The following is a 27542-nucleotide window of genomic DNA, read 5'->3' as shown; positions in this document are numbered from 1 at the left end:
TTGTTCACATTTTATTGTTTTAAATATATATGTGATTTTTTTTTTATGTTTATTATTTACAAAGTTATAGAGTGTAAAAAAGTACTAACAGACAGGAAATTAAATATAGTGTACACGTAAAAAATAATAAGGGTATTTAAAACAACATATCTCGTAAAACTGGTCATGCAAAATATATAAAGTAACGTTAACATGTTTTGTCTGAATGTAGTTATAATTACCGTTATTAGTGTAGTTATTAATTAGAACCTAGTTAGAGTAACTGGTAAAATATCATAACATTATTCATTATTATTTACCTATAGGCATTTCTTTCAATACACGATCTATTATACAACTAAATAATATTAAATTCACTTAAGACTGATTTAAGTATGCTCGGTAAACGCTAACAATATCAGTATCATAATTTTTTGAAGTAATTTAGTTAATAAGGAGTGTATTGTCATATGATTCTTCAATAAAGGAGAGAAAAGTAATATTAGAATCACTTATAACTGTTTACATGTAAATAATTACACGTTGCATGTAATTTATTACTTTTTATTTCTACGTTAGTGTTTAGAATTTGCTTATAATATCGTGTGAACTAGTATTTTTTATCACTGTCTTTTTTTTAAATTATATATAATTATTTTTATATGATTATAAACAAATACACCAAAATCAGTTCATTTTTTATACAGGTAAAACATGATAACTAACACATGCCATGTTTTTGTCGGCCAATATTTTATATTTTTCGGTTTAAAAATATCACTTTTATCAATTAATAGACAATTTTAATATCCAAAAATTTTAAGTGTGAAAGTAAATTAGTCAAGTCTTTTTTTTTCAGTTTTTATGGGTACCTGGAAAGCCTTATGTATGCGTGGCTATTTGGCTTTGCCTTGCTGTTGTGCCATTTTAATAGCATCCGATAACGCTTCTTCTCGGGATGCCAAACTTTGATTAAGTCGTTGACATTGGCGTCGTATAAATAGGTGGGCCATAGTGGAGAAGATGTTGTCGAAAACAAAGGTCTTGTGTAACGCGCAATCGAACCATGTGGTGTCACATCCGGTATTGAATAAAGTCACAGCATAAACAAATACGTCTATTCTATGGAGACTTGTGCAAATATCGGTTTCCATTATTTCCGTAGCACGTTTTACTAGACAACATAAATTCTTTGAGGGGTATGTTAGGGATTGTTTTTCGCCCCACCACTCTCTTAGACGTATATAACTGTACGTGTCATCATTTTTTATGTCGTCTAGATCTGGGGTGACAGTCAAAGTGTTGCGGCATTGGTCGCATTCGTGCACTTTGGTAATTCGTGACGCTAAATAACCGCTGACGTATACAACTGATTGGTTCTCTATAGATACTAATTCCTCTTCGATTTCGTTAGTTTCCGGCCCTTCCGGTAGACTTAACACGGGGATTTCCTCGTCGCTTAAATCATCACCATTCTCAGCATCAATGGAGGCTTGTGGATTTTCAGTCGATTGAGGATTCTCACTCGAGGAAGGTTTCGACTCATGAGATCCAAACACCAAATTGTGAAAGTCTGTCAGCAGCATATTCCTATCTTTTTGACAGTTTGATCCTGCACTATGGGGGGCCGTCAGCCCAGTGACAACTGCAGTCTTCAGGGCTGCCATAAAATGTGTGCAAGTAGGGTTGCTATTTGTTGGACTCTGTTGTCGTATTACGCCAAATAAGTTCTCCAGAGAATCTTGGTTTAACTGGCGTAAGTTTAAGTATTTGAATCCCATTGCTCTGGTTTTCAGCCAAATCCCTCTTAGAGATTGTAATGACATCAAGTAACCTTGGATACACTTAACGTTTGTGGCGACAGTTCCAAATGTATTAAGAAATTTGGCTGTTTTTAACTGCATAGGTGCCGTAATGTGAACACACCATTTAGAACAACTAAATTAAGAGCCCTTATTCCTTAGAGCGTTCGCCGATTTTGCGAAATAACACTCGATAGATGGCGCTGGCGCTTGATACGCGAGCGCCGGCAAAGCTATGCGCGTTTCAACGCAGACGAGAATAATATTGATACTTTTCAATTTAATTTGCAAGTAAATTTATTTTAACGTTATATTGGCACTCTTTTTAAGCATGATAGTAGTGAATAGAGTGTATGTGTTGAGAAAATATATAACCAACGACGAATAAATAATAATGATTGTTTACCTATGTCAATGGAATTTTGCGACAAGTTCATCCATGAAGTCAAGGAACTATTCAAGTCAGTTCACCAAGGAAGTTGAATAATTAAATGTTTGAAAGATAATATTATACTAAATTATAGTATATATACATACGGTGTTGCTTATTTCGTCGAAATTGAAATTTTCTATGTCTCAACCCCTTAAATTGTTCTCTTTCACTAAAAAACAAATGTGTATTTTTTTCAGAATTTTCAATTATGTTTTAGGGGTCGCTACCGAATTTTGAAAATTTGCACCCTCCATACAAGATTATTTTTTTTAGTCTTTTTTCTTGTTTTTTTTTTATATGAATCAACGGGTCAGGATCAGGGTGTATTAATGTGCAGTTTAACATAAAATAATACCACTATTTTTTTAAAGCTTTTTATGCGTGGTTTAGGCGTTCTAAATATTCATTCAGCAGTGCGCACTCCTAAAATAGGAATAAAAATTAAAATATATTGACTATACCTAGTATTGAATTACATGTAAATAGCTTCCATATACTTTGACTCACTGTCTCACTAATTAAAAACTAAAAATTAAAAAGAATCATAATGTATGAAGGATTCAAATTTTCTAAATTCGGTAGCGACCCCTAAAACGAAATAAAATGTTTTCTCAATCTTAAAGCCTATTAGCGTTCTATACACAAAATCCTAGCGAAAAATTGTACTGAATCTTTCTTGTAGGCAATTTTATGCAGAATACTTATGTAATAGAACATTTTTTGCTATGCGCCACCGTTTAAGAGTTATTTACGAAAAACGAAAAAAAGGGACCTTTAATGTCAAATATTTCGATCAAGCAACCGGCAAATTCGGATTCAGCGGGGTCTAATTAGGTTAAAAAACCCGGTTGCCAAAAAGTAATATGCTTTGCCAGTCGAAAACGATTTTATGAAAAATATGACCAGTCTACTAGCTTAAAAAGATAGAAAATAAGCAAATTATTACTTGGCATTATTGCACTTGCACTACTTAAATTCACTATCTTATCACTCCTACAGCATCTGACAGTAAAAAAATCTACTTTCTGTCATGATTTGTTAGAAATAGTTAGGTACATACCTATATCTTGGTCGAGTTTTCTTTTGTTAGTGTTAGGGGTAGGAGTAGGGTTTGATGTACCCATTGCCACCTTTCTCCAGAAAGACTCATCTGCATAAAATAAAACGATTTCGATTATTCCGATACTCTTTACCTATATTGTGCTTATTAAGCGTGAAAAATTAGGTAGCGCTATATTCTCCTCCGGCTCCTCCACGAATGCTAGCAAGGTTTTCAGGTTGCTAACTATGCCTCCTTAAGTGTGCAAGAATGTAGGTACCTGTTACTATACTATAGGTACTTAAATTATATCTGCTTGCAGTGTAGAAGAACGTGTTTTGTTGTTACATGCACGCTCATGCACATGAGGCTATCTGTTTTCTGTTTAGTGTGTTATTCGCCTGTAATGAATCCTACTATCTTTAGTAGTTGGTGTTTAGGTATCTGCGGTAGTATTTTGGTGAGCTTGCGGTTCAGCATTCATATGTGTAGTGGTTGGAGTCCTAGCATCGCGAAAGTCTGTTCTCTATTAATTTATTATTATTAGGGAAACGCGTTTCAAGCCGGAACTCCACTGCTGCGCAGTTGCGCCGTGCGTGCGGTCTAGCTAATTGGAAGTATTGGAACAGAGGGCGTACCGCGAACACCTTCGCAAATTGCGGGCATCTTTCTCTTTTTTTACTCCAAGTAAGGCAGAATTAGAGAATGACATAGAAAGATGCCTCCAATTTGCGAACTCCGGTGTTCGCGGTACGCCTTCTGTTCCGAAGCGCCCCCCACGTACACCCTAGCGCGCGTGGCAGACGAAGCACCCACGCTGAGGGAACGGGGCAGAGGAGGAGATAGCATCGTACGCCTTGTAGGCGGGCCGTAAGCTTGTTTGCCGCCGACGTGGTATAAAAATCGTTTTATACGGAAACGATACCAAACTTGACCTAGTAGCTTAAACGATACAGATATCAAGATCAAGTTGAGAGCCCCCCCCCCTTAAAAATTTACATCAAAAATCTCAGTGGCTCCACTTCTTAAATCCATCCTTGGGTCCTAAGGACCAATCCTGCTAAAGGAAATCTCTTGTTCAGGCAACGCCGTGGTTGACTTTTTGCTCTGAGCAAACTCAACTATGTAGTAGTGATAAATAAGACGACTTCTCATACATTAAATTCCTTCCAGCTGTTTGGACTGCAGCTCGTCAACATAGGCAGAGTTTTTTTAACAGTCCTACAGTCAGTAGCAGAAGTTACTAAGCGGTCGAGGTGTTCAAAATTACCTTGACACGCTCTTTAATTCTCTTAACAATAAAGTCGCATCAGGATCATTTGAACACTTGGCTCTTATAGTAAAAAACCTTATAATGCATCAAGTCCAATAAATTAAATACCTTTGTGCTTAAATAATTTTAATACTTATAAAATTATTGCATATTTCACAACAGGCTTCACTTATACAGACTCTACTTGTCTGGTCAAATTTATGGTTTTAAGCTATTAGGGGTCATCCATTAATTACGTCACACATTTAGGGGGTGGGAGGTTTTGGAAGTAGGTAAGTAATTTTCGTTCCTAATTGGTTTTGTGTTATAAATTTACTAATATTTCTTTTACCAAAAATATTAAAAAAAAAAAAACAATTATAGCGTGTGACAGGGACAGCACGCCCACGCGTGCGTTAGAAAGGGATATCGCGCCTTGTAAGCGTCTCCCCAAGAGAACCAATCGCGGTCGACCCCCGGCTCGCTTCTTAACAGATTAAGCCGCGGGTCAACTTATGGTGGGCGCGTGTGCCGCCATGTTGTATCGCGTGATCGCTGAGGGCGCTGCGCGCGAGTTAGTTCGGTAGCCGACACCTTTGTGTATAAACGTATGCGTGTATCCGACCCTACGACCGATCATAGCTTTGTTCAATTGTAACAGTTTTAGGGCCAGTTGCACCAACCACATTTGACAGACTGATCATCGTCAGCCGGCGCGCCCCGCGCCTTTACTATGAAACTTTCCATACATAAAAATTTAGCGAACTCTTTAACGTTCGTAACAGTTTGGTGCAACCGACCCTTAGTATTTTAATGTGTAGTGGACTGTGTTGTATCGTAATCCGTGTACTTTAAGTTTAATAAACTGCTTTTAACTTCAGTGCCGACTATTACTATACCCACGCCCGCTATACAATGCCGAGTTAGTATTGCCGATTTCGTTGAAAACAAAATTGCCTAAAATGTGACGTCACACCAGGTGGGGAGGGATTTGCAAAATGTGACCAAGTGTGACAAGGAGGGGGGAGGGGTCAAAAACCTAGAAATTCGTGTGACGTAATTAATGGATGATCCCATACCTAACCATTTCTTGTTCGGTGGACAAGTCGCATGCTCAATAGCATTTAATTGAGCCAATAACATTTTCATAATTCTACGCTTACCTTTATCCGGTTGAATTCTTAGGCATGTAGATTGAAGATCAGCTCGAATGGTAGTCGCAGACGTTGCGGTGTCAAACACTGGGGTTTGTGCTTTCGTCGACGTGTCTTCCTCATCATCATTATGTTTAAAATAATTGTGATCACGAAGAACATCTTGCACTGAAACAAAATTAATTTAAATTAATAGCATTAAAACCAATCGGGACAGAAGTAAAATTACATACCTACATTAAATTATCTAAAGAAATTTCACACGTTAAAATAAGTTTCAAAAAGAAATTACAATCATAGGTAGGTAGGTACATAATACATTAGTTAGTACCATCACTTATTTTTATTTGTCAGTCCTAGTAGGCGGAGGCGGTAAACCAAGTGTAAATATGTAGGTATGTACATTACTTTGAACTTATTCTTATCTGTTTTAGGCCCCCCCCACATCTAGCGTCCTTCGAGCGTCGGCGTCTGTCGGCGTCTGGTCAGCGCTATGGAAAATGACGTCGCTGCGCAGTTGCGTCGACGCTGCGTCGACGTTGCATCGAGCAGCGGCCATAGAATTGTAGAAGCCGACGCTCGAAAGACGCCAGATGTGGGGGGGCCCTTATACCGATCTATTTGACCTACTTATAGGGCCTGAAATTTTCCATACATAAAAATTTAGCGAACTCTTTAACGTTCGTAACAGTTTGGTGCAACCGACCCTTAGTATTTTAATGTGTAGTGGACTGTGTTGTATCGTAATCCGTGTACTTTAAGTTTAATAAACTGCTTTTAACTTCAGTGCCGACTATTACTATACCCACGCCCGCTATACAATGCCGAGTTAGTATTGCCGATTTCGTTGAAAACAAAATTGCCTAAAATGTGACGTCACACCAGGTGGGGAGGGATTTGCAAAATGTGACCAAGTGTGACAAGGAGGGGGGAGGGGTCAAAAACCTAGAAATTCGTGTGACGTAATTAATGGATGATCCCATACCTAACCATTTCTTGTTCGGTGGACAAGTCGCATGCTCAATAGCATTTAATTGAGCCAATAACATTTTCATAATTCTACGCTTACCTTTATCCGGTTGAATTCTTAGGCATGTAGATTGAAGATCAGCTCGAATGGTAGTCGCAGACGTTGCGGTGTCAAACACTGGGGTTTGTGCTTTCGTCGACGTGTCTTCCTCATCATCATTATGTTTAAAATAATTGTGATCACGAAGAACATCTTGCACTGAAACAAAATTAATTTAAATTAATAGCATTAAAACCAATCGGGACAGAAGTAAAATATAAAACAGATATATTATATGTATACCCATGTCTGTAGCTTTACTATCTCCGAGTACTTAAAGGTCACTGAGCTAAAAGCCACGCACAGACAAATAGATGAACGGACACGGCGAAACTGTAAGAGTTCCTGGTTGACTATACTTACATTTACAAAACCCTAAAAATCAAAACTCTATCACCCCATCCATTAAAATTTGTCACGCCCTGTCGAGCAAATCATACTTAAAACTAAAATACAAAGGTACTATTTTCATCGCACAACTAATTTAAATCTATAACGTCACATAATCATCGATATAATGGACTGATAAACATCACTCAGGAGAGTCAGGAGTGAACTATGAAACTTCCCAGACAATAAAACTTAGCGAACGTTTTAACGGTGACAGACTGTTTGGTGCAACCGACCCTAAATCTAGATGCCTAATTTTCTTGCCGCTTCGCAGACAATTAGCATACCTACTCATTAGGAAATAATTCTACCAGTAGGTACTTAGAGTTACACCAAGAAAAGTCTGCAGCGATTTTGATAGCCCACGCAGTGGAAGTGTTATTTATACGTCATAATTTCATGGAAGTTTGACGATTAAAATAACACTGGCACTGCGAGGGCTGTCAAATCGTTGCAGACTTTTCTTGGTGTAACTTCACCACCCTCATACTAGTAATACGCTTAATAGAAAAAAAGCGGCCAAGTGCGAGTCGGACTCGCCCATGAAGAGTTCCGTGACAGCAAGTAACATAATAAAATTGGGGTTTACGGTTTATGTTATGACGTATTAAAAAAAACTACTTACCAAATCTTGTTCAAACCAATTTTCGATGGAAATTTGCATGGTAATGTACATCATACATTTTTTTTAGGTTTATCATTCTCTTTATTTTAGAAGTTACAGGGGGGGACACACACATTTTACCACTTTGGAAGTGTCTCTCGCGCAAACTATTTAGAGTTTAGAAGAAAATGATATTAGAAACCTCAATCATTTTTGAAGACCTATCCATAGATACCCCACATGGTCGTATGGGTTTGATGAAAAAAAAAATTTTGGGTTTCAGTTCTATGTATGGGGAACCCTAAAAATTTAATGTCTTTTTTCTATTTTTGTATGAAAATCTTAATGCGGTTCACAGAATACATCTACTCACCAAGTTTCAACAGTATAGTGCTTATACTTTCGGAAAAAAGTGGCTGTGACATACGGACGGACAGACAGACAGACAGACATGAGGGGTCATCCATTAATTACGTCACACGTTTAGGGGGAGGGAGGGGGTCAAGAAAATGTGACATATTGTGACATGGGGGAGGGGGGGAGACAAACTTTGTGACGTCACTTTAACTTCATCAGTAACCGAAAATTGATGTAAATTATTTAGTTCGCTGTATATTTAAATAACAAGTTTTTAAAACGAAAATAGTTTTTAATCGTTTAATTTTCTTTCCTAAGCAGTTTTGGGTTATAAAATTACTAATATTTATATCGTCAGAAATATTTTGATAAAATATACTTGTTAACTCACATTATAGACGGGTCTAACGCGAATTATATTCAATTACCTTTATTTACCGACGTTTCGACACAGGTTTCACTGGTCCTGTGTGTGGTGGACCTGTGTCGAAACGTCGGTAAATAAAGGTAATTGAATATAATTCGCGTTAGACCCGTCTATAATGTGAGTTAATATGTATTCAAAACGCGAAAGTTTAAAATATACTTGGTCAAGCAGATCTTGTCAGTAGAAAAAGGCGCGAAATTCAAATTTTCTATGGGACGATATCCCTTCGCGCCTACATTTTTCAAATTTGCCGCCTTTTTCTACTGACAAGATCTGCTTGACCAAGTTAGTATATTAAAATAATACTTAGGTACTTACTTAATTCTATTTGGCGATTTCGTAGAAAAAATGTGACGTCACACTAGGGGTGGAGGGGTTTGCCAAATGTGACCAAGTGTGACAAGGGGGGGGGGAGTCAAAAAACATAGAAATTGGTGTGACGTAATTAATGGATGACCCCTGACGAATCTATAAGGGTTCCGTTTTTTTGCCATTTGACTACGGAACCCTAAAAAACACAACCGAATTGATAACCTCCTCCTTTTGAGATTTGAAAGTCGGTTAAAAAAGGTACCTTTATCCGGTTGAATGCCTAATAGTCCAGATTGCAGACAAGCTTGGCTAGTACTGGTAGATGCAGCAGCTGATGAAGTTTGTGCTGGAACCCAAAAAAATACATACCTACATTAAATTATCTAAAGAAATTTCACACGTTAAAATAAGTTTCAAAAAGAAATTACAATCATAGGTAGGTAGGTACATAATACATTAGTTAGTACCATCACTTATTTTTATTTGTCAGTCCTAGTAGGCGGAGGCGGTAAACCAAGTGTAAATATGTAGGTATGTACATTACTTTGAACTTATTCTTATCTGTTTTAGGCCCCCCCCACATCTAGCGTCCTTCGAGCGTCGGCGTCTGTCGGCGTCTGGTCAGCGCTATGGAAAATGACGTCGCTGCGCAGTTGCGTCGACGCTGCGTCGACGTTGCATCGAGCAGCGGCCATAGAATTGTAGAAGCCGACGCTCGAAAGACGCCAGATGTGGGGGGGCCCTTATACCGATCTATTTGACCTACTTATAGGGCCTGAAATTTTCCATACATAAAAATTTAGCGAACTCTTTAACGTTCGTAACAGTTTGGTGCAACCGACCCTTAGTATTTTAATGTGTAGTGGACTGTGTTGTATCGTAATCCGTGTACTTTAAGTTTAATAAACTGCTTTTAACTTCAGTGCCGACTATTACTATACCCACGCCCGCTATACAATGCCGAGTTAGTATTGCCGATTTCGTTGAAAACAAAATTGCCTAAAATGTGACGTCACACCAGGTGGGGAGGGATTTGCAAAATGTGACCAAGTGTGACAAGGAGGGGGGAGGGGTCAAAAACCTAGAAATTCGTGTGACGTAATTAATGGATGATCCCATACCTAACCATTTCTTGTTCGGTGGACAAGTCGCATGCTCAATAGCATTTAATTGAGCCAATAACATTTTCATAATTCTACGCTTACCTTTATCCGGTTGAATTCTTAGGCATGTAGATTGAAGATCAGCTCGAATGGTAGTCGCAGACGTTGCGGTGTCAAACACTGGGGTTTGTGCTTTCGTCGACGTGTCTTCCTCATCATCATTATGTTTAAAATAATTGTGATCACGAAGAACATCTTGCACTGAAACAAAATTAATTTAAATTAATAGCATTAAAACCAATCGGGACAGAAGTAAAATATAAAACAGATATATTATATGTATACCCATGTCTGTAGCTTTACTATCTCCGAGTACTTAAAGGTCACTGAGCTAAAAGCCACGCACAGACAAATAGATGAACGGACACGGCGAAACTGTAAGAGTTCCTGGTTGACTATACTTACATTTACAAAACCCTAAAAATCAAAACTCTATCACCCCATCCATTAAAATTTGTCACGCCCTGTCGAGCAAATCATACTTAAAACTAAAATACAAAGGTACTATTTTCATCGCACAACTAATTTAAATCTATAACGTCACATAATCATCGATATAATGGACTGATAAACATCACTCAGGAGAGTCAGGAGTGAACTATGAAACTTCCCAGACAATAAAACTTAGCGAACGTTTTAACGGTGACAGACTGTTTGGTGCAACCGACCCTAAATCTAGATGCCTAATTTTCTTGCCGCTTCGCAGACAATTAGCATACCTACTCATTAGGAAATAATTCTACCAGTAGGTACTTAGAGTTACACCAAGAAAAGTCTGCAGCGATTTTGATAGCCCACGCAGTGGAAGTGTTATTTATACGTCATAATTTCATGGAAGTTTGACGATTAAAATAACACTGGCACTGCGAGGGCTGTCAAATCGTTGCAGACTTTTCTTGGTGTAACTTCACCACCCTCATACTAGTAATACGCTTAATAGAAAAAAAGCGGCCAAGTGCGAGTCGGACTCGCCCATGAAGAGTTCCGTGACAGCAAGTAACATAATAAAATTGGGGTTTACGGTTTATGTTATGACGTATTAAAAAAAACTACTTACCAAATCTTGTTCAAACCAATTTTCGATGGAAATTTGCATGGTAATGTACATCATACATTTTTTTTAGGTTTATCATTCTCTTTATTTTAGAAGTTACAGGGGGGGACACACACATTTTACCACTTTGGAAGTGTCTCTCGCGCAAACTATTTAGAGTTTAGAAGAAAATGATATTAGAAACCTCAATCATTTTTGAAGACCTATCCATAGATACCCCACATGGTCGTATGGGTTTGATGAAAAAAAAAATTTTGGGTTTCAGTTCTATGTATGGGGAACCCTAAAAATTTAATGTCTTTTTTCTATTTTTGTATGAAAATCTTAATGCGGTTCACAGAATACATCTACTCACCAAGTTTCAACAGTATAGTGCTTATACTTTCGGAAAAAAGTGGCTGTGACATACGGACGGACAGACAGACAGACAGACATGAGGGGTCATCCATTAATTACGTCACACGTTTAGGGGGAGGGAGGGGGTCAAGAAAATGTGACATATTGTGACATGGGGGAGGGGGGGAGACAAACTTTGTGACGTCACTTTAACTTCATCAGTAACCGAAAATTGATGTAAATTATTTAGTTCGCTGTATATTTAAATAACAAGTTTTTAAAACGAAAATAGTTTTTAATCGTTTAATTTTCTTTCCTAAGCAGTTTTGGGTTATAAAATTACTAATATTTATATCGTCAGAAATATTTTGATAAAATATACTTGTTAACTCACATTATAGACGGGTCTAACGCGAATTATATTCAATTACCTTTATTTACCGACGTTTCGACACAGGTTTCACTGGTCCTGTGTGTGGTGGACCTGTGTCGAAACGTCGGTAAATAAAGGTAATTGAATATAATTCGCGTTAGACCCGTCTATAATGTGAGTTAATATGTATTCAAAACGCGAAAGTTTAAAATATACTTGGTCAAGCAGATCTTGTCAGTAGAAAAAGGCGCGAAATTCAAATTTTCTATGGGACGATATCCCTTCGCGCCTACATTTTTCAAATTTGCCGCCTTTTTCTACTGACAAGATCTGCTTGACCAAGTTAGTATATTAAAATAATACTTAGGTACTTACTTAATTCTATTTGGCGATTTCGTAGAAAAAATGTGACGTCACACTAGGGGTGGAGGGGTTTGCCAAATGTGACCAAGTGTGACAAGGGGGGGGGGAGTCAAAAAACATAGAAATTGGTGTGACGTAATTAATGGATGACCCCTGACGAATCTATAAGGGTTCCGTTTTTTTGCCATTTGACTACGGAACCCTAAAAAACACAACCGAATTGATAACCTCCTCCTTTTGAGATTTGAAAGTCGGTTAAAAAAGGTACCTTTATCCGGTTGAATGCCTAATAGTCCAGATTGCAGACAAGCTTGGCTAGTACTGGTAGATGCAGCAGCTGATGAAGTTTGTGCTGGAACCCAAAAAAATACATACCTACATTAAATTATCTAAAGAAATTTCACACGTTAAAATAAGTTTCAAAAAGAAATTACAATCATAGGTAGGTAGGTACATAATACATTAGTTAGTACCATCACTTATTTTTATTTGTCAGTCCTAGTAGGCGGAGGCGGTAAACCAAGTGTAAATATGTAGGTATGTACATTACTTTGAACTTATTCTTATCTGTTTTAGGCCCCCCCCACATCTAGCGTCCTTCGAGCGTCGGCGTCTGTCGGCGTCTGGTCAGCGCTATGGAAAATGACGTCGCTGCGCAGTTGCGTCGACGCTGCGTCGACGTTGCATCGAGCAGCGGCCATAGAATTGTAGAAGCCGACGCTCGAAAGACGCCAGATGTGGGGGGGCCCTTATACCGATCTATTTGACCTACTTATAGCTGATACTAATAACCTGCTTGAAGACATGCATATCGGCGTCCGCGTGAGAGCAAATCTCACTTATCTAGTAGGAGTAGTAGGTACCTAGTAAAGAGTCCTCAAGTAAACTATTACAAAGCAGTCAGAGCATGCGAAGACCATCAACTATGAGTTTCTCCAGACACGTCCTGCCTCGCACAGACAAACTGTGGAATGAACTGTCGCGTGTGGTATTTTCGGACCGTTACAACCTTCAAACTTTCAATAAAAGAGGCCTGCAATGAAATTACAACCCCTATGGTGTTGCGGGTATCCATGGACAACGGTAATCTCTTACCATCACGGTGACTCGTGTGCTCGTTTGCCTCCTATGTCATATAAAAACACATGTTCCAAATTTTATTAAAATACCCATAATCTTATAGTTTTGGAGTAAAATGACTGTGACATACGGACGAACAGACGGCCATGACGAAACTATGAGGGTTTCTTTTTTGCCATTTTGGCTACGGAACCCTAAAAATGTTCACAAATCGGAATATAGGTTTCGAATAGCAACGTGATCTTGAGATCTGTGTGAAAATACTTTTAAAACAAAACTAGCATATAATTACCATTTTCACTGGTATTAACAAAGTACAAAAAAATTCACTTCCACTTAACTTGTAGAGGAGATGTTCCTAGTTGACTACGGAATCCTAAAAAGGGTACAATACAATACCAAGTAACTAAAAAACCGGGCAAGTGCGAGTCGGATTCGCGCACGAAGGGTTCCGTACCATAATGCAAAAAAACGGCAAAAAAAAACGGTCACCCATCCAAGTACTGACCCCGCCCGACGCTGCTTTACTTCGGTCAAAAATCACGTTTGTTGTATGGGAGCCCCACTTAAATCTTTATTTTATTCTGTTTTTAGTATTTGTTGTTATAGCGGCAACAGAAATACACCATCTGTGAAAATTTCAACTGTCTAGCTATCACGGTTCGTGAGATACAGCCCGGTGACAGACGGACGGACGGACGGACGGACGGACAGCGAAGTCTTAGTAATATAGGATCCCGTTTTACCCTTTGGGTACGGAACCCTAAAAAGCGGCCAAGTGCGAGCCGGACTCGCGCATGAAGGGTTCCGTAACAGCAAGTAACATAATAAAATAGCGGTTCACGATCTATGACGATTAAACAAAAAACTACTTACTAGATCTCGTTCAAACCAATTTTCGGTGGAAGTTTGCATGGTAATGTACATCATATATTTGTTTTAGTTTTATCATTCTCTTTATTTTAGAAGTTACAGGGGGGGACCACTTTGGAAGTGTCTCTCGCGCATTCGCATTACATTAGAAACCTCAATATCATTTTTGAAGACCTATCCATAGATACCCCACACGTATGGGTTTGATGAAAATAAGTATGGGGGACCTCCAAAATTTATCGTTTTTTTTCTATTTTTGTGTAAAAATCTTAATGCGGTTCACATAATACATCTACTTACCAAGTTTCAACAGTATAGTTCTTATAGTTTCGGGAAAAAGTAGCTGTCACATACACGGACAGACAGACGGACAGACAGACGAACAGACAGACGGACAGCCAGACGGACAGACATGACGAATCCATAAGGGTTCCGTTTTTTGCCATTTGGCTACGGAACCCTAAAAAGATCTCTCCAAAACTCCATCACACCTTTACTTAAAAATGCCCAGTCGAGGAAATCAGCTATGTACTCTATTTTAATCTACGTCACTCAGTTTTATAGTAAGAAAACTATGAAACTTTCCATGCTTACTATAAAACTTTGCGAACGTTTTAATGATGACAGAATCTTTGGTGCAACCAAACCTAAATATGACTACCTAATTTTCTTGCCAGTTCGCAGACAATTCGCATATGTACTCAATAGGAAATAATAAACAAATAATTCAACAAGTAAATGAGGATGTTACTTAATATATAATACGCTTACCTTTATCCGGTTGAATGCCTAATAATCCAGATTGCAGACAAGCTTGGCTAGTACTGGTAGATGCAGCATCTGATGAAGTTTGTGCTGGAACCCAAAAAAATACATAACTACATTATCTAAAGACATTTCACATGTTATAAAAATAAAATAAAATTTGTTTATTGCAGACTTCTTCATAACGGTCCATACATGTTAGTACTTAATACTTACTATCTTAATAAGGAACTAAAATAAATTATTGTTATTAGAAATTATTCAACAAGTAACATCCTCATAATAATATGCTTACCTTTATCCGGTTGAATGCCTAATAGTCCAGATTGCAGACAAGCTTGGCTAGTACTGGTAGATGCAGCAGCTGATGAAGTTTGTGCTGGAACCAAAAAAAAAATACATAAATACATTATCTAAAGGCATTTCACATGATATAAAAATAAAATAAAATTTGTTTATTTCAGACTTCTTCATAACGGTCCATACATACGGTACTTAATACCTACTATCTTAATAAGGAACTAAAATAAATTATTGTTATTAGAAATAATTCAACAAGTAACATCCTCATAATAATATGCTTACCTTTATCCGGTTGAATGCCTAATAGTCCATATTGCAGACAAGCTTGGCTAGTACTGGTAGATGCAGCAGCTGATGAAGTTTGTGCTGGAACCCAAAAAAAATACATAACTACATTATCTAAAGACATTTCTCATGTTATAAAAATAATATAAAATTTGTTTATTGCAGACTTCTTCATAACGGTCCATACATGTTAGTACTTAATACTTACTATCTTAATAAGGAACTAAAATAAATTATTGTTATTAGAAATTATTCAACAAGTAACATCCTCATAATAATACGCTTACCTTTATCCGGTTGAATATTTTTATAAGTTATTAATTTTAATTTACAATATTATAATATATCTATTTGGCTGGAGCCAGGCATATACACTACTAATAATAACTACATACACCATTGAGTGTACCCTGGTCCGGTGCACGAGAAGCTGACTATCAAGCCTGTCAGCTATAACTGCCGGGAGACTGTTGCGGCTGTCCCGCAGGCGCCGCAGCACGTATAATAAGTTTAAAAAAGATATTACAAACATACCTGGTAGTGGTAAGTGAAAGGTACATATTACATTACCATCACTTATCACTTTTATTTGTCAGTTGTAGTCGGCTGTTAACCAAGTAGAGTATGTACCTATACTACTTCCATACTATAGCTGTAAAACTGTGGCCTTTTTCCAGTGATAGAAACATTTCTGTCACGTATATGGGACTCTTTTTATCACTAATATATATAAGTAGTCGCATATATGTGATAGAAATGAAATTTATTTGTTGCTGTGCTGGACCTATCCACTGTTTTAAAGGATAATTAATAAATATGTTAACTAATAAAAAGTTACCTCGTCTACTTGCTACATGTTGAGGGAATCCTCTTAATTGATGGTCTGTCAGTGGAGGTGCGGCAAGATTTAATTTTGGATATGCTCTTTTTTTTAGCTTATTTCCTGTCTTCCCAAAGTCTCTCCGGTCAAAGTGGTCACCACAAACATGACGTAGCTCATGCAACTTCTCTATGGGGACATGAATCAGATCTTCTTTTCCAACCAGTCTAAGCCAAGTTTTACACCTGTAAACCAATAATTTAAGTACTTTAGAAAGGTAGCTAAATATGAAAATGAATTACATCAAAGCTTTTGTAGTAGGTAAGTAATTAAACTTCATATAGGAACAGACTACGGTCTATGATGTCACCCTAGAAAGTCTAAACCAAAGTTCTATGGGCGAGCAGTACGTGCTTGCTCCTCCTATTTGAATCCCTTGCGGCATTACGGAGTGAAGGATTCGAACCGGCTTCTCAGTCGGCCTTCAGCTTACGCGGCTAACAAATCAAAATGTTTAATAAAGTAATTTGATTTATTCCCTAGTTGTATTTAGGAACTTGTTGACTTACCGCAGTTCATCCTTGGGAAATTTGGCAAAGAAGCCTCCTCTGAAAATTTCTCTCACGCCGCATATCTCACAATATCGGCTTTTTCCGACCATTTTCACACACACAACAATCCAATGTAGGATTTCAAATTTTTGCAAAATGGTCGACTGACACTCGTATGTACGCATTAATGTCAAGTTCCGGTTCCGGTCCGGTATGTTGTCGCCTTGCGAACTTTATCGCCACATATTTTTTGTCAATAAGGGAGTTTCCAGAGACTGGGTGTGATGGCGTCGGTAGTCGGCTCTTGTGTCTCAAAATTGAAACTAAATAGATGAGAATAGTTCCTTAGTGTTGTAATTTAATTAGTTATGTACGCCTTAGTATAGCAATAATATTTTCTGTGAAAATATTAAATTTGTGATAATGGAAGGCAAAAGTACTGACTGGGTAAGGGCCGTACGGGGGCCTAGCGGCCCCACTGTTTGCCGATGTTGTTTTGCTGAGGGCTGTTATAAAGACATTTCTACCGAATATTTTTGGATGGGCAAGAGAGAAGTTTACTCCGAGATGCTGACGGAGACGTTTGACCTCAGTGTAAGTGTTAAATAAACCAGTTGGAATCTCCATTATGGCGTCCATTTTCTTAAAGCACTTTTTTTGTTATACGGCCAAATTAAAAAGTTAAGTGTGTACTCCGCGGAGTTGCGCTGTGGATGTCTATGTGTTCTGGGTGGCTTGTGAAAATATTGATTATCTTATGCTTGAAGCTGTAAATTTGTACTTATGCGAAGAAGGGTGTCTCAGACTAGAAGATCTAAAGTCAATGCCCTTTTATGTATGTTGCAGTAATCGCACATATTTATTTCTTTTACTAGATAGTTATGCTAGTATGTATGTATGTCTCTCTGTATCTCTTGTAGGAATTAACTACAAAACTTGTATTAATGTAATGATGATCAAGCAAACTTTTTTAAACTAGACAGCACAATTAAGATCAGAGCCATAAGAGGCCTATTGCATAATAAAATACTAGCTAATACAATTAGTGATTTTATATACAAAATCACCTATATTATGCTATAGGGCCCTGGTCACATAGAACTCAATTTCAAGAAGATTGATAATCTTAAACAGAATATGAATGAATAGAATAGAATTTGAATGGAATAAACCTAAAAAATTGTCAGATCTGTAAGGCTTTTCACACTAATTTAATCTGTTAACCTAATAGACTAGAACTGCCATTTACTAACTCTTAAACTGACACGTACAGCTACATCCCAATATCAACCTTCGTGCATTCCGACAAGGTTCTCGATAACGCGCGTGCGTTCAAAGCTAACCTACATTTTTAAAGTTATTTTCCTTGTATTTCTCAGATCGCCTACGCCCAAACATCGGGCCCCAACAGCAACAGCCGACTTATCTGCGAGCCCTGCATATCCCGGCTGCGGGATGCCTCGGAGTTCAAGCGGCAGGTGCAGGAGTGTGAAAAGACGTTCATGCAGTACCTGGATCCAGGGCGGATTGCGGTTGACGAGCTTCAGATGGAGAGTAAGTCAACTTCAATACAAGTTTTCTTGAAATTAAAATTTTTGTGGTACTATTTTAGATGGTGCCAGTGGAGGTTTTACCTCATAACATAAAAAAAACCAAGTATATCTGACACTGTTCATTGGATTAAAAGGTTACACCTATGGGGTCATCCAGAAATCATGTGATAGTTTACAAGGGGGCGTGGGGGTAAGGAAAATATCAAAAATTATCACGATGGGGGATGGGGTCATCACGCTATAATGGCGTTCTAAAAATAATAAAAAAAAAAACATTTATTTGATATTTTTATATATTTTCACTTTTAGGTTGAATCCTGTGTTGATAGATGGCAGTAAATTTACTATACCAACAAAATTTAGTATGACAATAACCCTCTATCCTTCTAAGGCCCAAGGTACCACCTATAGTACTTTTCAGTTCGATGTAAATCATTATTCAACTGGAAGAGATTTGCATTTCTTTTGTTTCGTTAAATTTTCAAACAAATAAAAATCAACTCTATTCCCTGCACTATAGGTTCAAATTTCAGTGGCAAATTTGTATGGCTGGGCCTGAGGAGGATAAACACACTATTCTCTTTGGTAAAACCCATGCAACAATAAATGGGGCATTATCTATGAAAAGGGACCTTATTGTCGATGGCGCTTACGCCGCACAGCGTCGCGCGGCATTGTATTTATATCGGAGCATCGTTAATAATGGCGTAAGCGCCATCGACAATAAGGTCCCTTTTCATAGATAACGTCACAAATGTATTATCTCCCGTAGCCACTCAAGAGCCACTTGAGAAGGCGGTGAAGCTGGAACCGGTGAAGTTGGAGAAGAACCACAGCGATGACGACTTCGACGACCGGGGCGGCTTCGACGATATGGACGAAGATGACCGTAAGTACTTATTTACCATGCGAGGCCCAGTGTCCTTTTTTTAGGACAACAAGATGCACAGCTGTGATGACTTTGACGACCGGGGCGGCTCGGCTTCGACGATATGGACGAAGATGACCGTAAGTACATCATGCGAGGCCCAGTGTCCTTTTTTTAGAACAACAAGATGCACAGCTGTGACGACTTTGACGACCGGGGCGGGTTCGACGATATGGACGAAGATGACCGTGAGTACTTATTTACCATGTGAGGCCCAATGTCATTATTTAGGACAGCAAGATGCACAGCTGTGACGACTTCGACGACCGGGGCGGTTTCCACGATATGAACGATGACTATCGTAAGTCCCTATTTACCATGTGAGGTCCAGTGTCCTTTTTTTAGGACAACAGAGGACAAACGGGGCGGTTTCGATGAACGATGATGATCGTAAGTTCCTATTTACAGTAAGTTAGCATAGTGTGCTCACTCCATACATCAGTTTTGTTACCAAAACGCTTACTATTTTCGTAGTCGACATCTAGCGTTATTCGTCAAGACAAGTAGCGAATTTATCAGTACCGAATCTTGCGCGAATTCGCGGCGCGGACGAACGTGGACCAACTCTAACCATCACCTTTATTTCCAGTTGACGACCAGCCGCTAACAAAACTCGCAAGCAAAGTGCCTAAAAAGGAGTCCGTAGACTTGCTAGACCTCCTCGACAATGCCAAAGCGGAGAAGAGGAAATCCTCTGCTAAAGCCAAATCCAGCCCCGCTAAGAAGGCTAAGACTAAGAAGGAGACACCTAAAGCGACCGCTAGCAAAGCTAAATCGGAGAAGAAGAAGAAAGGTAGGCATTGATTGACATTTTTTTTGAGTCGGGGAAACGAGTTGACATGAATGTTTTGGTAATATGATATAGATATAAATACTTTAAAGTTCAATGCAAACTGCAATGTTCTGCCGCCAGAGTGCAGCCCCATCGTAAACCATAGAGTAACTTATACATGCTTAAACTGTTTTATGACAAGTTTTCACAGACAATCAAATATGTCATTGATACATCAAGGCGGTTTGTTTACAAATGGTCTACCGGGAAACGCGAAATCGAAACTCAGCTAACTGCCTCTTTATCGCTCGATGTCTAAAGCTGCCCTAGTAGCACGGTCGCATTTTTATCGTTTATCATTATCACCATGCCTGTCACGTTTTAACAAGTATGAAAGTGCGAAAGTGACGGGCATAGTGATAGTCGATAAAAATGGAACCGTGCTGAGCCCACTGGTTTTTGGATATAACATTCAAGTCAACTCTATTTACCAACGTTTACATTGGCAGATTTTCTACTAAAATTATATCATTTTAATTAACTCGAAACGCTATATTATTTTGAATAAGTTTTGTACAGTCACCTGCATTATTATGTTATGTTACTCTTCGAAGGCCGCAAAAATATGTGACACGCTCTTATGGCTCTACAAATAAGACTGTGTCAGATATTTTTGCGGCCTTCGTTGTGTAACATATTATTGCAGGTGATTATACTTGAAAATAAAGGTTGTTGATTTAAATTATTGTATGTATGTGTTGCTTTTCATAAATTATTTTGGAAATATTATAATTAAATGACTTTAGTCCGATTAAATGATTGAATATTTAATTGAGAAAGTTGTTCTAGACCAGATGTATATTTCATTAAAAAAACACCATTTTAGTATAAAGTCTGCCAATACAGTTTTAAAGTAGTATAGTTGCATGTGTCATAATATGGATATGTCTCAATGAATGGTCGGTTGTAAATTATTCTCAAGCAATACATTTTAAATGATTAAAATCAAATATTTCCCAGAAATACATGTATTTCTTAATTAAGAAGTTATTAATGCCTAAAGTTACAGTCTCAACATATTTCTGCTATTAGTGTGACTGTACCTTTATATTGGCCACCGTTTGAGGGTAGTTAAAAGCCGCTTCCATACTATCAGAGCTATTTTCTTGAAGTGCATTTTGTATTTTGTGTATTTTCCCCTTTAGGTTTTAGGTCTTCAGGAACTTCGGAATTCTCCTTTTTTTTTGTAATTCAGTCATTTTAATTCACCTTTTCATTGTTTAATACTTAACAAATAGTTAATACATATAGCTATTTTGATGGCAGATAATGATTAAAATACTAATTTTGTACATAAATGTTAATAATTTTAAAAAAATATTCCAAAACATTTTAAACCATGATGGCAACAAATGCATAGTTTCCAACTACAGGATTTCAGCTATATTAGGTTCGATTCCTAATTATCTAAATGTTCATGTTATATGCTCCGCTTCGAGTTATCTACGAAAGGTACGTAATATTCTACTAAACTGAAAATAAATCATATCCTTACTAAATAATTAAGTTATTAATGAAAATGATTGTTATTATAAGATGATCTATTTATTTTCAGTTAAGTATTGTTAAATATATTTAGCTCTGATAGTAAAACAATTTATTCAAAATTTGTGATATTTTTAAGAGACATATCCATATTAAATAGGCTATTTGAAATGGCTGCAATATGGTTGAAATACATGAACGATTGCTACATTAGAAAACTTACATCCAGACAGAATTTGAACTACATTTTTTTTCTAAAATGTCTTACAAAGAATCAAGAGTAAGTACTTGGTAATATATTGCGTTCATTTATTTTCTTCCACGTTTCTAACAAATCCCAAAATAATTCCAGCGACTTTGCCATATTTAAAACTTTAATTCGTACTCAAGACGTACCAGTTGCGGAGCAGTTTTGGGACACGTTGCACTTTAGTTATTAGACATTTGCATCGAATATCAAACGTTTACGATTAAACCCCAAAACCTTAAACTCGAGCCTTAAGGCTTTAACCTACGTACTTATACTTTCACACGTCCGTTAAAACGTCTATAAGGAGCATCAAGCCGTCAATGGGATGTTTTCTTTTCTAGAAAAGAGTTACGATCCGGCGAGAAGTAACGCCGAGACCATACTTACTTACGTCACAGCCTACCCGTTCCGCGTCTCGGACAAAAGCATACTGTGCGTATACTGCCTAGATCTCTATGACGATCCTGTCTTATTCCGCAAGCATATGGAAGACGAGCATAAGCATTTCACCCTTAAAGTTGCCTTCCATAATCTCCCCAGCCTGGAGTTTATTAAAGCAGACATCACAGATTTAAGCTGCAGGATATGCGCACAAAAATTCCAAAGCTTAGAAGCTGTAGCGGAACATTTGAGCTCGCACGGAAGGAAAATAGACGCGAACGGGAAACTAGGCGTGATGCCGTATTACCTACACAAAGATGTCCATAATTGCGCTGTATGCGAAAAGAACTTCCCAACGCTCTTCCATCTAAATAGACATACAGTCTCACACTTCTTAAGCTACGTATGCCATGTTTGCGGGAAAAGCTATGTAGCTACAACAGGCTTGCTCCGACACGTCCGCTCAAAGCATCAGCAATACGAAGTGACCTGCAAGAAATGCAGAAAAGTCTTCCCGACTATGGAAGCGAAAGAGAAACACACTAAGACGGAGAAATCTTGCATGCCATATGTATGTACGAAGTGTAACGAGCGATTTGTAGATTGGAAGTGGAGAAAAAGACATATGGAAACTGTCCATGGACAAACGAAACGCTCCTTTAGGTGTGCGGACTGTAATATGAGTTTTAACAGTGAAAATTCTTATTATGAACATTTTAAGCTGCAGCATTCCGGTGAATGCTCGACATGCAAGCATTGCGGGTTAAAATTCTTGTTCTCGTCTCGTTTAAAACGACATTTGGCTAAGCACAACTTGTAGACTTAACTTTCTGGTAATATGTATAAGTGTTTTAAATGTATCAAAACTGGTCACTCACGTATTTTAATTAGAAGATTGTTAGAAATGTTTCGCTTCTCAACGAGAAGCTTTAACAGGCGCACGCTTGGCGGACCGATACAGTGCCAACGCGTGCTCCCGTTGAAGCTTCTCGCTAACTTAAAATATGTGATTGACCCCTTTTAATATATTAAATAAGTATAATTGATCTCAATACAAGCTCTGACATAATCGATCTATTTTAAAACTTTTTTGTATTTACGATATATAAACAATAACAAAAATAAGTAATTTAGGTTAAAACTGCGGTTAATTGCGGAATATTTACCATGTAAATATGTATTTGATGTATTTCCGATATTTCGGCACTGTTATAAGGGCCTCTTCTCCTAATAAATGTAGAAATACTAATTGTCTGTTTCACTTTTACGTCTACCTAACATGGTTTGAAAAATTTTAAAATTTCGGTTATAAGATTAGTGTTCCACTAAGAAAAGTTCAATAATACACGACGTTTTCTTTTCTAGTGGACACAATCGATCCAGAAAGGAGAAACGCCGAGGCAATAATAAAGTTCACAAGCGCGTACCCTTTCCGCGTCAACGACAAGTCTATACTTTGCGTGTATTGCGGCGACTTACATGACGACCCTGCCCAGTACCGCCTCCACATGAAAAACGAACACGCCAAATTTAACTACCGCATGCCATTTGAAAGCCTACCTAAATCTGAATACGTTAAAGTCGATATTACTAATCTTAGATGCAGGATATGCGACGCGTCTTTCCCTAAATTGGAACAAGCTTTCACACACTTAAAAGATCACTCTAAAATCATACATACAGAATCTCCTCTTGGCGTTATGCCGTTTATTTTAGATAGTCAGTGGACTTGCGCTGTCTGCCAAGAAAGTTTACCTTCTTTACTACATTTAAACAGACATACAATCACGCATTTTAGAAGTTACGTTTGTGAGATATGCGGAAAGTCGTACGTAGCTACCACAGGGCTTTTGCAGCACGTTAGAAAAAACCACGGAGCCTACAAACCTTGTTGTAGGCGTTGTGGTATGATTTTTTCATCCATGGCAGCTAAATCGCTTCACCAAAGAACTGAGAGAAAGTGCATGCCACATTGCTGCCCTCTCTGCCCTGAGAGGTTCCCTACTTGGGAACTAAAACAGCAACATATGGTAGAACACCATGGTTTAGTTAAAAAGGCGTATCAGTGTTCCGATTGTAATGTAACTAGTAGTAGCCGGCGGACGTTTTATGATCATTTCAAGCTGTGTCATTCTAGGGAATGTATTACTTGTGTGCATTGCGGGTTGAGGTTTGCGACTGCGTCACGTCTGAAGAGGCATTTAGGGAGGAAGCATTCGTGATTCAATTATAAATACCCTCAATGGTTTTATGGATTCCAATTATAGAAACTTTAAATTACTTTTCACCCTGCCCCGTAACCATATCAATAAATTATTATAAAATCAATGTCAAGCGTAGTTGTAAAATGTGTGAAAATAATATAACTGATTTAATAAAGACAATTGAAATAATTACTTGGTGTTTTGAAGTATTAATTTAATGAAACTATGAATTTAGGCGCCGATATTACTGATACCTTTAATGCAATTCTGTTAGAATTAAATTCTGAAAAAAAAAATGGTAAGACCTTTCATTTGTTCTCAATCATTACTAACTCAGCTGTAAAATGGTCGTCGACAATTATTACCAGAACGAGCTGTTAGGAACTGAAATTTTCTCTTTTCTAGAACATAACGAAGATACCAGTTCGGTGCGGGCAGCCAGGCGGAACGCGAAACTCATATTAGCGCACTCCACGGCCTACCCCGTCAAATATCACGCGACCGACTTACAGTGTTACGTCTGCTACGACTCTTTCGACGACCCCAGTTTGCTCAGAGCACACATCGACAAACACAGTCACATTGAGAGATCGAATGCAGCTCCATTAGAAAAGACTTTTATTCCTGTAGACATCACCGATTTACGCTGCAAATGCAACGCGAAATTTGACTCTTTAGACAATTTAGCGAACCATTTAGTTGCGATTCATCGCTTAAACTTAGACGTTACTAAATATCTCGGATTAGTGCCTTTAAAATTAGAGAAAAATCGATTTCAATGCCTGATTTGCTCTACACTTCTCTATTCTATACAAAGTATCTCTAGACACACAGCTAAGCACTACTATCAATACACTTGTGAAATATGCGGAAGAAAATTTAGAACGTGCCAAAACCTTGACTCCCATATTCGTTCTGAGCATCGAGTGGAAAACGGTAGATATTTTTGTGGACGCTGCAAAACATCTTTCCCCAGCGCAGAAGCAAAGACCGACCATATGAAAACAAGCAAACTATGCCAAACTTATGTGTGCAAAACGTGCGGTGAACGCTTTTTAAACTGGGAGCTTAGAGAAACTCACCAAGTTACAGCTCATAACCAAGAAAGGAGAACGTATCGCTGCATCGAATGCGACCGAGTCTTTAAGTACCGCTCTTATTTATCCCGACACTTCAATAGCACACATACGGACAAATACAAATGCTCATATTGTAATAAGCAATACCATACTTCAACTGAATTGAAGGAACATGTAGCTACACATACTGGTGAGCGGCCATACGCATGCGATGTGTGCAATTTGAAATTCACCTGCAAGCAGGGTTGGAAACGGCATAAAATCACGCACGATGATACTAAAAAAAGTGCTTGCCCAATCTGTAATAAATTGTTCGCCAGGCGTTACAGAATTAAAGGGCACATCGAAAAGAATCATCCAGAAGTTAATATCTTATAATCATCTTTTATCATCTGTTGGTTGGATTTGTTGTTCCCCAAGTCGAAAAGCTCTGAATTGGAAGTCAAGTGGCAATCCCTTCCAGCCCTTTCTTAAGAACTAATTCTTGATCCCAGATCCGTTTATAATGAAAGCAGATGAAAGGAAAGTAACATTAGGCAACGTGTTCTAGCAAATAGAAAATGAAATTTTCTCTTTTCTAGAAATATTCGGAGGGAAGAGTCTCGAAGCTGCCAAAGAGAATGCAAGGATAATATTGAGGCATTCGACGGCGTATCCTTTCAAATACAACGAGGGCTCCTTGCAGTGTTTCGTCTGCCTCCAACAATTCGAAGATCCCAATGTATTAAGAACTCATATGGATTCCTGTCATTCTGATAGTGAAAAATCCAAATCGATCGTATTTTTTAAACTCGGGTGCCTCAGAGTAGATATCACAAATCTGCGTTGCAGGGAATGCACAGATATTTTTGACTCTGTAGATGAATTAGCGATTCATCTAAACGCTAGGCACAGTTTAAACGTTAATCTCAATTATCATCACGGTTTAGTCCCTGTGAAGTTAGAGAAAAACAAAATGCAGTGTCTCGTTTGCTCTCAAACTTTTTTCAACATTAGAGCGCTGTGTAAACACACTGGGAAACATTACCGTAATTATATTTGCGATGTTTGCGGAAAAGGATATGAAACTGCCTCTGGACTTTGGCTCCACGGCAAAGTCGGACATTCGAACACAATTCCATGCCTACGCTGTAAGACATCCTTCCCTACAGTTGAAGCTAGACGACAACACATAAAAACGACTAAAGAGTGCCAACCCTGCAAATGTAAAATCTGCGGTGAGCGATTTCGTCACTGGGAACAGAAAGAGGATCATTTAGTCACAGTCCACAATAAAGAGAGGACAGTATTTTCATGCACGGAATGCGACGCAGTCTTTGAACACAGAACGTTACTATACGGACACTTAAAAACTGTCCATACTACTGACAACAAATGCTCATATTGTGACACGCAGTTTCCAAATATGACGAGACTGAACACCCATATCGCCAGGAAACATACTGGTGAGCGCGCGTTCCGCTGCGATGTTTGTAATATGACGTTTTTGGATAATCAAGCTTTAAAAGGACATATGGTCACGCACAATGACAACCTGAAAATGGCTTGTCCGGTGTGTCCAAGTCTTTTTACGAGACGTTACCGAATGAACATGCATTTAAAGAAATGTCATCCGGAATATGAGACCAAGTGACTCTAGACTAGAGCCATTATAAGCTAACTAAAATAGGAGTGTCATTAAATAGACAATTTATTTTCATAGAAATTTGACATTAATCACTGCAAATGCCACGTAGAATTGGCTTGGTCTGACTTTAATGGCTTTCGTACCAAAGCATTGTTGTTAATGTTTATTATCAATCTTTACTGATTAGAATTACACTATTGAGCGATTGGGTTTTGAAACGTTGATTTAATCGTAATTATTGCTAAGAAATAGAATAATATTTGATTAAAGTTTTCTAACGGTTTAGTGGTTGGTAGTTTTCAGTTTTATTATGTAAAAAGAAGTAAATAAAAATGGCGACGTGTTTCTAACTCTTGTTTCATTACCTGAAATGAAGATTACTTTAACGGTGTAAACCATAACATAACATTTTTAATATT

The 27542-nt window shown here is 38.0% G+C and overlaps 2 protein-coding genes across 14 annotated transcripts in view; one reads left to right on the top strand and one right to left on the bottom strand.

Annotated features, from left to right (window-relative positions):
- Positions 1-2469: 2469 nt before the first annotated feature.
- LOC134659536 (ferritin heavy chain) overlaps positions 2470-27542 on the bottom strand; it is a 118611-nt gene continuing 93538 nt past the window's right edge. The window contains exon 6 of the mRNA XM_063515201.1: positions 2470-2585. The gene's annotated coding sequence lies outside the window, so the exon portion shown is untranslated. The remainder of the gene's footprint in view (positions 2586-27542) is intronic.
- The window catches only part of LOC134659505 (zinc finger protein 569-like), a 46181-nt gene continuing 35707 nt past the window's right edge, over positions 17069-27542 (top strand). For 11 of the 13 annotated variants that reach the window (XM_063515161.1, XM_063515160.1, XM_063515156.1 and 8 more), the window contains exons 1-4: positions 17069-17378; positions 18164-18338; positions 19110-19226; positions 19855-20058. In XM_063515161.1, the coding sequence (XP_063371231.1) occupies positions 17208-17378; positions 18164-18338; positions 19110-19226; positions 19855-20058 (667 nt within the window). In that variant the 5' untranslated portion in view covers positions 17069-17207. Of the gene's footprint in view, positions 17379-18163; positions 18339-19109; positions 19227-19322; positions 19346-19410; positions 19454-19854; positions 20059-27542 lie in introns of those variants that run through there. The other 2 variants (XM_063515151.1, XM_063515150.1) reach the window with 2 other exon arrangements.

Source organism: Cydia amplana, chromosome 25 (assembly GCF_948474715.1).
Source record: "Cydia amplana chromosome 25, ilCydAmpl1.1, whole genome shotgun sequence".
In the NCBI taxonomy this organism is placed as follows: Eukaryota; Metazoa; Arthropoda; class Insecta; order Lepidoptera; family Tortricidae; genus Cydia; species Cydia amplana.
The sequence above is the reverse complement of the archived record's forward strand: the minus strand, read 5'-3'. Positions and strand labels throughout refer to the sequence as shown.